General features: G+C 37.3%; 1 protein-coding gene across 1 annotated transcript in view; it reads left to right on the top strand.

Annotated features, from left to right (window-relative positions):
* THEMIS (thymocyte selection associated) overlaps positions 1–12,446 on the top strand; it is a 189,126-nt gene that overhangs the window by 87,942 nt on the left and 88,738 nt on the right. The window contains exon 4 of the mRNA XM_058735203.1: positions 9,155–10,203. Within this exon, the coding sequence (XP_058591186.1) occupies positions 9,155–10,203 (1,049 nt within the window). The remainder of the gene's footprint in view (positions 1–9,154; positions 10,204–12,446) is intronic.

The raw sequence follows: 12,446 nt of genomic DNA, 5'->3' as shown, positions 1-12,446 counted from the left end.
ATAAACTTATGGAAAATAATGAAGATAAAAACAGGTATATTAAGGCAAAAGAGCACGATATAATTAGAGAACTCAGTGACTCATTAAAAATGAATAACATCTGAATCGTAGGGATCCTAGAAGACGAAGAGAGAAAAGGGGGTAGGTTTACATGAGCAAATCATAGCAGAAAACTTTCCTAACCTTGGAAAAGACACAGACATCAAACTCCAGGAAGCACAGAGAACCCCCATTAGATTCAACAAAAAATGACCATCAGCAAGGCATATAATAGCCAAATTCTCCATCAACAAGGCATATAATAGTCAAAAGAAAGAATTATGAAAACATCAAGGGGAAAAGATTCCTTAAACTATAAGGGAAGATAAATTAGGTTCATAGCAGATCTATCCACAGAATCCTAGCAGGCCAGAAAGGAATGGCAGGATATATTTAATGTGCTGAATTGGGAAAATATGCAGTCATATTTATCCAGCAAGGCTGTCATTCAAAATAGAAGGAGAGATAACAAGTTTCCCAGACAAACAAAAACTAAAGGAGTTTATAACCACTTAACCATCCCTGCAAGAAATTTTAAAGGGGACTCTCTGAGGGGAGAAAAGATGAAACAAAACAAAAAAGACCAAAAGCAACAAAGACTAGAAAGGACCAGAGAATACCACCAGAAACTCCCAACTCTACAGGTAACACAATAGCAATAAATTCATGCCTTTCGGTACTCATTCTAAATGTCAGTGGACTAAACTCTCACATCAAAAGACATGGTATTAACAGAATGTATAAGAAAACAAGATCCATCTATATGCTGTTTACAAGAGACCCATGTTAGACCTACAGGCACCTAAAGATGAAGGTAAGGGGATAGCAAACCATCTTTCATGCTAATGGTTGCCAAAAGAAAGCCAGAGTAGACATACTTATATCAGACAATCTAGATTTTGAAATAAAGACTGTAACAAGACATGAAGAAGGACATTATATTATAATTAAGGGGTCTTCCCACCAAGAAGATGTAACAATTGTAAACATTTATGCACCCAATCCACATTGGGTTACTCCACAGTAACTCAAATACATAAATCAATTAATCACAGACAGAAAGAAACTCATTGATAAAAATACCATAATAGTAGGGAACTTCAACACCCCACTTACAACAATGGACAGATCATCTATGCAGAAAATCAACAAGGAAAGAATGGCTTTTAATGATACACTGGACCAGATGGACTTAACAGATATATTCAGAACATTTCATCTTAAAGCAATGGAATACACATTCGTCTCGAATGCACATGGAACATTCTCCAGAATAATCACATACTAGGACACAAATTAGCCCTAAACAAGTACAAAAAGATCAAGATCCTCCCATACATATTTTCAGGCCACAATGCTATGAAACTCAAAATCAACCACGAGAAAAAATTTGGAAAGACAAAAAATACCTTGAGACCAAAAACATCCTACTGAAGAATGAATTGGTTAACCAAGAAGTTAAAGAGGAAATTAAAAGGTACATGGAAGCCAATGAAAATGATAATACCACAGCCCAAAACCTCTGGGATGCAGCAAAGACAGTCATAAGAGGGAAGTATATAGCAATCCAGGCTTTCCTAAAGAAAGAAGAAAGGTCTCAGATACATATCCTAACCTTACATCTTAAAAAGCTGGAAAAGAACAATAAATAAAACCCCAAAACAGCAGAAGATGGGAAATAATAAAGATTAGAGCAGAAATCAATACTGTCGAAAACAAAAACAAAAACAAAAAAACAGTAGAACAGATCAATGAAACCAGGAGCTGGTTATTTGAAAGAATTAACAAAATTGATACCCCCCTAGCCAGTTTGATCAAAAAGAAAAAGTAAGGGGTGCCTGAGTGGCTCAGTCAGTTAAGCTTCTGACTTCAGGTTGTCATCAGGTTGTGATCTTGCTGTTTATGAGTTTGAGCCCCATGCCAGGCTCTGTGCAGACAGCTCACAGCCTGGAGCCTGCTTTGGATTCTGTCTCTCTCTCTCTCTGCCCCTCTCTCACTCACACTCTGTCTCCCTCTGTCTCTCAAAAATGAATACATATTTTAAAAATTTTTTAAAGAAAGAAAAAGGAAAGGACCCCCAAAAATAAAATCAAGAATGAAAGAGGGAAGTTCACAACCAACACTACAGAAATACAAACAATAATAAGAGAATACTATGCACAATTGTCTGCCAATAAATTGGGCAATCTGGAAGAAATGGACAATTTCCTAGAAACATATAAACTATCAAATCTGAAACAGGAAGAAATAGAAAATTTTAACAGACCCATAACCAGTAAAGAAATTGTATTAGCAATCAAAAATCTCCCAAAAAATAAGTCCAGGGCTGGATGGCTTTCCAGGGGAATTCTACAAAACATTTAAAGAAGAGTTAACACCTATTATTTTGAAGCTTTCCCAAAAAATAGAAATTGAAGGAAAACTTCCAAACTCATTCTATGAGGCCACCATTACCTTGATTCCAAAACCAGACAAAGTCCCCACTAAAATGGAGAACTACTGACCAATTTCCCTGATGAACATGGATGCAAAAATTCTCAACAAGATACTAGTCAACCAGAACCAACAATACATTAAAAGAATTATTTACCATGATGAAGTGGGATTTATACCTGGGATTCAGGGCGGTTCAAATCCATAAATCAATCGTTGTGATACATCACATTAATAAAGGACAAGAACCACATGATCCTCTCACTAGATGCAGAGAAAGCATTTGATGAGATATGGCATCGTTTCTTGATAAAAACCCTCAATGAAGTAGGGATAGAAGGATCATACCTCAAGATCATAAAAGCCGTATACAAGAGACCCACTGCTAATATCATCTTCAATGGGGAAAAACAGAGCTTTCCCCTTAAAGTCAGGAACATGACTGGCATGTCCACTTTTGCCACTGTTATTCACCATATTATTGGAAGGCCTAGCATTAGCAATAAGACATCACAAAGGAGTAAACAGGTATCCAAATCAGCAAGAAGTCAAATTTTCACTCCTCACAGATGACATGATACTCTATATGAAAACCAAAAAGATTCCCCCCAAAACCTGCTAGAACTGATCCATGAATTTAGCAAAGTTGTGGGATATGAAGTCAATTCACAGAAATCAGTTACATTTCTATACACCAATAATGAAGCAGCAGAAAGAGAAATCAAGGAATCAATCCCATTTACAATTGCACCAAAACCTGTAAGATACCTAGGAATAAACCTAACCAAAGAGGTGAAAAATCTATACACCGAAAACTATAGAAAACTTATGAAAGAAATTGAAGACACACACAAAAAATGGAAAAATATTCCATGCTCATGGATTGGAAGAACAAATATTATTAAAATGTCGATACTACCCAAAGCAATCTACATGTTTAGTGCAATCCCTATCAAAATATCACCAGCATTCTTCACAGAGCTCGGACAAACAATCCTAAAATTTTTGTATGGAACCAAAAATGACCCCAAATAGCCAGAGCAATCCTGAAACAGAAAACCAAAGCTGGAGGCATCATAATCCTGGACTTCAAGATGTATTGCAAAGCTATAATCATCAAGACAGTATGGTACTGGCACAAAAGCAGACACATAGATCAATGTCCAGAAATGGACCCACAAATGTGTGGCCAATTAATCTGTGACAAAGCAAGAAAGAATATCCAATGGAAAAATGACAGTTGCTTTGGCAAATGGTGTTGGGAAAACTGGTCAGCAATGTGTTGAAGACTGAACCTGGACCACTTTCTTACACCATAAACAAAAATAAACTCAAACATAATACAAAAGCCATCAAAATTCTAGAGGAGAAAGCAGGAAAAAACCTCATTGACCTTGGCAGCATCAACTTCTTACTCAACATGTCTCTGGAGTCAGGGGAAACCAAAGCAAAAATGAACTATTGGAACTTCATCAAGGTATAAAGCTTCTGCACAGTGAAGGAAACAATCAGCAAAACTAAAAGTAACTGACAGAATTAGAGAAGATATTTGCAAATGACATATCAGATAAAGGGTTAGTATTCAAAATTTTTAAAGAACTTATCAAACTCAACACCCAAAACAAAGAATCCAATGAAGAAATGGGCAAAAGGCATGAATAGACACTTTTCCAAAGAAGACATCTAGATGGCTAATAGACCCGTGAAAAAATGCTCAACATCACTCATCATCAGGTGAATACAAATCAAAACCATAGTGAGATACCACTTCACATGAGTCAGAATGGCTAAAATTAACAAGTCAAGCAGCAACAACAGATGTTGGCGATGATGCAGAGAAAGGGGTACTCTTTTGCTGGTGGGAATGTAAACTGGTTCAACCACTGTGGAAAACAGTATGGAGTTCCTCAAATGATTAAAAATAGAACTACCTTATGACCCAGCAATTGCACTACTCTGTATTTATCCAAAGGATACAGGTATGCTGTTTCAAAGGGACACATGCACCCCAATGTTTATAGCAGTGCTATCAACAATAGCCAAAGTATGAAAAGAATCCAAATGTCCATCAACAGATGGATGGATAAAGAAGATGTGGTGTATATATACAATGGAATACTACCTGGCAATCAAAAAGAATGAAATCTTGCCATTTGCAACAATATGGATGGAACTAGAGGGTATTATCTAAGTGAAATTAGTCAGTCAGAGAAAGACAAATATATGACTACTCATATGTGGAATTTAAGATACAAAACAGATGAACATAGGGGAGGGGCAGCAAAAATAATATAAAAACAGGGAGGGGGACACAACATAAGAGACTCTTAAATATAGAGAACAAACTAAGGGTTTTTGGAGGGTTTGTGGGTGGGGAGATAGCTAAATGGGCAAGGGGCATTAAAAAAGACACTTGTTGGGATGAGCACTGGGTATTATACATAGGGGATAAGTCACCGGATTCTACTCCTGAAATCATTATTGCAGTATATGCTAATTAACTTGGATGTCAAATAAATAAGTAAATAAACAAATAAAACTCTGATAGAGTAAAAACTTCTTAAAAATGTCTAGAATAAGGCAGATCTTTGAAATTATTTGTGCATCTAATAAGCACCATATAGCAAAGAGTATAATGTGATACAAAATATAAACAAAACAACTCACTGGCCATCAAATGTGAAAACGCTTTTGAGAAAAAAAATAATTATAATTTTGGAAAGTAAATGGCAAAGAAATCAAACTTAGAAAAATCAAAATTTCCAATAAGTATATGAATTATTATTATTTTTGGATAATAATATAGGAGGAACTAGCAATTGAAACTGCAGGGCTAGAATTGACAGAACTTACTTTTTAAAAATTTTGTAGAATGGAATTCACAAAAAAATAAAAAATTAAAAATTAAAGAATTTGTAGGAACAGTCACTTCTTAGGGTTTATTGTCTGGGCCTGAGAATTACACTGACATTAGACAGATTAAGTAGAGAAATGTATACAGATTTATATGTTTTATGTGACTGGGGAGCCCTCATAAAGGAATGAAGACCCCCAAAATGGCAAAACTTGAATACTTTTATATTGGTTTGAACAAAGAGAGGCAACTGTGGAAGAGTAGCTACTCTAAGAATGTGGAGAGGCTAAAGGAAGATAAGAATTATTTTAACAAGGTCTGTTTGGACAGATTTCTCTTGGCTTTAACTCCCTATAGAAGGATGATTCTTTTCTCCTAGTATAGGGAAGGCATCTTTCACATGGGGGTTTTATCACCTGTTTTCAGGAAGAAAAGGAGAGGTTAGAATACCCTTCATATATCTGCTGTTTTTCAAGTCCCTTTACCTCAAAATAATCTTTGCCAAAGTGGTATACTTTGAGGTGGCGTATTCTGCCACCCTTGAATTTTAAGGATAATTTTGCTGGAGACAATACTAGGTTCATGGGCTTTTTCTTTGAATACTTTAAGTGTGTCACTTACTCTCTTCTTGCTTGAATGGTTTCTGAAGAGAAATATGATCTAATTTTTATACTTCTTCCTTTAGAGGTAAGATTTTTTTTTCCTTCTGGCTCCTTCAGGTTTTCTCTTTTTCTTTGATTTTCTGCAGTTTGAATATAATATGCTTAGGTGTAGATTTTTTGGTATTTATCATGCTTGCTGTTCTCTAAGCCTCCTCAATTTTGGAAAATTGTCAGACATTATTACTTCAGATACTGTTCCTGTTCCTATCTCTGTTTTCCTTTTGGCATATCCGTGGTGCCCATGTTACACCTTTTGTAGTTGTCTCATGGTGCTTAGATGTTATGTTCCATTTTTCTCACTCTTTTTCTTTTGCTTTTCAATTAGAGAAGTTTCTACTAATATATCTTGAATATCTTCAAGCTCACTGATTCTTTCCTTAGCCATATCCAGTCTTCTGATGAACCCATCAAAGTCATTCTTCATATCTGTTTTTTTTTAATTTTTAACATTTATTTATTATTGAGAGACAGAGAAACACAGAGTGTGAGCAGGGGAGGGTAGAGAGAGGGGGAGACAAAGAATCTGAAGCAGGCTCCAGGTGCCTAGCTGTCAGCACAGAGCCCAACGCGGGACTTGAACTCACAAACTGTGAGATCATGACCAGAGCCAAAGTTGGTTGCCCAACCAACTAAGCCACCCCGGCGCCCCTTCATATCTGTTTTTATGTTTTCAACACCTAGCAAATCCTTTTAATTCTTTCCAAAAGTTTCCAACTCTCTGCTTACCTTACCCATCTTTTTTGCCATTTTCTCTCACTGAAGCTCTTAGCATATTAATCATATTTTAAGTTCCTAGTCTGAAAATTCCAAAATCTCTGCATATCTGGTTTGGCTGTGTCTCTTCACACTGTACTGTTTGTTTGTCTTTTAATATACCTTGTAATTTTTTGTTGAAAGCTAGACGTGATGTGTCAGATAAAAGAAACTGAGGCAAATAGGCCTTTAATGTGAGGTTTTATGATATCTGTCTTTCTCTGCCTGACTTATTTCACTTAGCATAATACCCTCCAGTTCCATTGTGTTTTAAATGAAAGTACAATACCTTCTATGATGTATAGCAGGAATATTAGTCCTAGAAATTTATTTTCCCCAATGAAATGTTATGTGGAACCCTACTTATTTACTGGATCACATCCTTTAATGCTCAATCAAAAACATTATTCTGGCAATAGTTTTTCATTTATTCAATTCATTTGTTGAGTACCTACAATGTACCAGGCACCGTTTAACACATTGTGATAAATTGGTCAACAAATAATCAAAGACCCTTGTGTCCACAGTACATATAGTGCCCCAATATAGATTGGGATCTAAGTTACATTAAGGTCCCTGTGTTCTGATGGATCAATTTAGAGCCCCCAGAAAGTCCTTAATGACATCTGTTCTACCAATGCTTAACTATTCCAACTTGAGAAATGGCATGAGCCTAAGATGCTGATCTAGTGATAACTCTACAATTTTTAAACCTCATTAATTTCTATCCAATTACTGAGATTTTAGTGTTTTTAAAATTACCTTGGGGTCCAGGGAAGCCTGTGGCAACAATCTTAAAAGTTTGGGTATGCTAAATGTTATACAATGAATTGATGAAGTTAAGAAGTGTTCTTTTAGCTGCCTTTTTATTTTTTTAAATAAAAAATCTTTACAGATTTTACAGACCTTTATCCTATTGATAACCATTGATTTTTTTCTTTTTTTTGTTCTCTATTCAAAAAAATAATACTTTTTTATGTTGTGTCTTCAGCAACTCTGTTACACAGCATGTGCAAGTAATATGACATAAATTATAAAGTTATAGTTTCCAGAAGTTGCATAAAGTTAATAATATAAGAAGTAGTAACATAGGTAATGCTTTATAAAAGGAAATTCTGTCGTTGAAATCTGCCAAATTAATTTTTTTCCAAAAGCATGCAAGGAAGAAAGTGTATTGACAGAGGGTATATTGGGAAACATGAAAATGTTGCAAAACATTAAGTGGTAGGAAACTGTCAAGAAAATATAAGCCAAAGGGGCACCTGGGTGGCTCAGTCGGTTGAGGGTCCGACTTTGGCTCAGGTCATGATATCACGGTTCATGGATTCAAGCCCCACGTCAGGCTCTGTGCTAACAGCTCAGAGCCCGGAGCCTGCTTCAGATTCTGTGTCTCCCTCTCTCTCTGCCCCTCCCCCACTCACACTCTGTCTCTGCCTCTCAAAAATGAATAAACGTTAAAAAAATTTAAGAAAATATGAGCCATTATAAAATCCTGTTAATAGTAACTATGTTTCTAATTCAAGACTATTTATAACAATCTATGTGGGAGATTGCATGGACAACAGGTAAATAATTTTAGGACAATATTTTAAGTGTCTCTGTAGTCTCAAACAAAGACTTACAGGATAGTGAATGCTTAGAGAAAGAATTAGATTTCTTAGTCTGCAGTTCCACATTAGGCAAGGAATACTGTGGTAAGCAGCCACCAGCATACCTAAGGCTCCTGAATGGCTCCTCTGACTGTGACCCGTCCTATGATACTCCTCTATCCAGGTGTTAATGGAACATCAGCAGAGAAAGAATAACTTTCACATTGGAAAAGGATTCCATCTTGTTGTCCACTTCCCTATATTAATCTTAAGTACCCATGATCTTGCAGTATTGCAAGATCCCTATATTCCCTATATTCCCTATATTAATCTTATATCCCATGATCTTGCAGTATTGTCCTGCAAGAGGATTGAATTTTATGTAAAGAATGTATGTCTTGGGCCTTCCACAGGAAGGGTGTTATTCAGAGTACCAAGTATACATTTACAGATATGTGCATATATTTATGTATTTATGTTATGTATGATAAAACCAGGGAAATAATTAACACTAGAATCAGGAGAATGATTTACCCTTAGGTTGTAGTGAGGAGGATGAGATTTTGGTGAGCTTCACAGAGCTCTAAAGGACAGCTTAATTCCTGTGTTTTAAGCTGAGCAGTGAGCTTATGGCTGTGAATTTTACATATTATCTACTTCATTTTAAAATTTGAAAAAAGGAAGTCACATAAACGAAATGTTATATCATGAGTATCTGATTTTTTTAATGGAATTTATCTGTGGCACCAAGAGAGATTCTAATAGTATCTCGGAGCAACATTTTGATGGACAAAATGTCATAGTCTTTTTTTTTTTTTTTTCAGTCCGAAAGGACATAGTCCGCATCCTCCCCAGTTTAGATGTTGAAGTCAAAGACATTACTGACAGTTATGATGCCAACTGGTTTCTTCAGCTATTATCTACACAAGAGCTCTTTGAAATGACCAGTAAAGAGTTCCCCATAGTGGCTGAAGTCATAGAGGCACCTCAAGGAAACCATCTGCCCAGAAGCATTTTACAGCCTGGGAAAACCATTGTGATCCACAAAAAGTATCAGGCATCGAGGATCTTAGCTTCAGAAATTCGAAGCAATTTTCCTAAAAGGCACTTCTTGATCCCCACTAGCTATAAAGGCAAATTCAAGCGGCGACCTCGGGAGTTCCCAACTGCCTATGACCTTGAGATAGCAAAGAGCGAAAAGGAGCCTCTCCATGTGGTGGCCACCAAAGCCTTTCATCCCCCTCATGATGAGCTGTCATCTGTATCTGTCGGGGACCAGTTTCTAGTGCATCACTCACAGACGACTGAAGTCCTTTGTGAGGGAATCAAAAAAGTGGTGAATGTTCTGGCCTGTGAAAAAATCCTCAAAAAATCCTATGAGGCAGCACTGCTCCCTTTATACATGGAAGGAGGTTTTGTAGAGCTGATTCATGACAAGAAACAGTACCAGATTTCTGAGCTCTGTTCGCAGTTCCACTTGCCTTTCAATGTGAAGGTATCTGTGAGAGATCTTTCCATTGACGAAGACATTTTGGCTGCTACACCAGGACTGCGGTTGGAGGAAGCCATCACAGACTCTTACCTACTCATAAGTGACTTTGCCAACCCCAAGGAGTGCTGGGAAATTCCTGTCAGCCGCTTAAATATGACTGTTCAGTTAGTTAATAGTTTTTCTAAGGACACAAAATCATTTCTAGTCAGGACTCTGGTTGAAGAGATCACTGAAGAACAATATTACATGATGCGAAGATATGAAAGCTCTTTCTCCCACCCCCCACCTCGCCCTCCCAAACATCCCGCAGTGGAGGAAACAAGGTTAACCCTGCTCACCTTGGCAGAAGACAGGGCCGTAGGTCTGCCTAAGTCTCCCAAGGTAAGGCTATGATTTTGTGATTTTTTCCTCTTTAGCATTTTTCTTGACGCACTTTATTTCAAGTCTTAGTTCTGAGTTTGTTTTTTGCTTACTTTTCTTTCTTTCATGCCGTATTTGAAATGAGCCTTTCTGATGCACAGTAGATGAATGAACATCAACAGAGCATAAGCTGTTGCAGCATTTTGTATTTTGATGCTTAACCAGTAGATGTGACAAGAAGTTTATATTGAATTAGAAATAGCAGGGATGACATTTTGATATGATGACCCAAATTGCCGTCTCAATGGGTTTTGGTAATTAGGAATGTTTTATAAGGTGCCTCAGAAGCAAATCTCTTTTATTTTGAAAGTGCTGTTCGTTTTTTCTAGGTAGAGTTGTTTTAATACTTCATCCAGGAAATGAGCATACCATAAACTCCCTTCTTCGGGGGGGTTACCAGTAGCATGGGTCTATAACAAATGTCTTCATTTTGTTTTATGTGCAGAAAGATGTAAAAATATCTTGGCAGAACTGTGTGTGAGCATATGAGCATCTGCCCACATTCTGCCTATCTGAGGATTGTAATCTTTAACAGTTCTATTGAAAAACAAAATCAATAAAATTGCAGACAGTGTGAGATCATTACAGAATCAACAACTCCATAACCATTGTAAAGATTTTGGGAGGGGTGGGGTTTCAGCTTCATTTCTACTTGAAGTCTTTGCCTCTTGGAAACTGCCTGCTGAGTGCCTGGAAAGCACTTGCCCTTACCCCATGGAGTGCAGGTCGTTCATCTGGCCGGCAGTGGTTCTGTGGCGTGTGGAAGAAGCAGTTCTGGCCTAGCAGATGTTGTGCTAGCAGCTTGGGGAAACAAAGCAATTAGTAAAACAAAGAGAGACGCTGTGTTTACTCTCTACACTCAGGAATGATAGCAGCCTCAGGCTTCAAGTATGTGGGTATGAAAATACTTTTAATTCTCCATTTCAAAGATTGCATTTGAGTGCATGCTGGATAAATCCAGTAAGAATCTTCAAACTCATCTTCAGAAAAAGATAAAAGCAGCAGAAATTTCTTTTCCAGAAAAACAATCTTGAAAGAGTCATTTTAAATTAAATCATTGTTCCCAAATAATGTTGATTAACAGGCTGCTATTAATGTGGAGAGTATATGGCTTTTCCTGTTTCATATATTTTTATTGCTGAATGGAATGATGTGAGAGATGCGATGCTGGTCTCATTTTTAGCAGGAGGCATAATAACCCCCTTACCCCCCCCCCCCATGCCCTCCCAAGATGTTCGTGACTAAGCCTCCAGAACCTATGGATATGTTGCATTAGGTAGCAAAAGAGACTTTGCACAAGTGCTGAAAATTAAGGACTTTGAGATGAGATTATTCTGGATTAACCACATAGGTCCAACTTAATCATGAGTTTCACCACTTGATAAGAATATCATCTCTTTGTTTTGTTCCAATTTAGAAAGTCTAGGATTTTGGAGCACATGCCCGTATCCTGGATGAATCAATTCATTGGCTGCCCCAACTGCAGCCAAGATTGTTGGGGAAGGGAATGAGGACTGCTTGTCGCAAATAGTAGAGATACTGGAACAGTATGTGAAGATCTGAAGATGTCCATTACAATCAGAAAGGAAGGAGTCAACAATCCTAAACTATTGGGAAGAATTCATAGAAAAAAAAAGGTTAAAAGTTTTTAGAATGCCATTTCACAGAATGTCAGATGAAAATGATGTACATGTCTTATTAGGAGAGAACCTCAAAAAACAAGTTACACATAGGTTACTGACTTGGAAAAACCTCCAGACCCCCTCCTGAGTCTCTCCTTTACTCTCACACAACTGCCACACTCACAATACTGACACCAGATATGTGAGTGTTTCTCATACCAAGCAATTTATTGACACCAACTGGACATCCTACAACTTAACTCGATTCTGACACTAAATACCCAGAGATAGAATCAGATCCCACATGTTAAGGGCTCAGTCCCACAAGACTGCCCCCCACTTAAGATGCTAATTGCAGGTAGTAGGTCCTCAGGTTACCTATAACTTCTGTCCGAGAAGGCTTCAAATTGGAGGTTCCCACGAGCCCCTCCTCGGGTTCAATGAATTCTCTAGTGTGGCTCAGACAACTCAGAAATACTTAGGTTTACTAGTTTGTTAAAGGATATGATAAAGGATACAGATAAACAGTCAGATGAAGAGATAAGCAGGGCAAGGTCTGGTAGGGTCTGGAAACACAGGAGC

The sequence above is a fragment of the Neofelis nebulosa genome, chromosome 6, assembly GCF_028018385.1.
Source record: "Neofelis nebulosa isolate mNeoNeb1 chromosome 6, mNeoNeb1.pri, whole genome shotgun sequence".
Lineage (NCBI taxonomy): Eukaryota > Metazoa > Chordata > Mammalia > Carnivora > Felidae > Neofelis > Neofelis nebulosa.
Note: the sequence above shows the minus strand (reverse complement) of the source record. Positions and strands in the feature narration are given on the sequence as shown.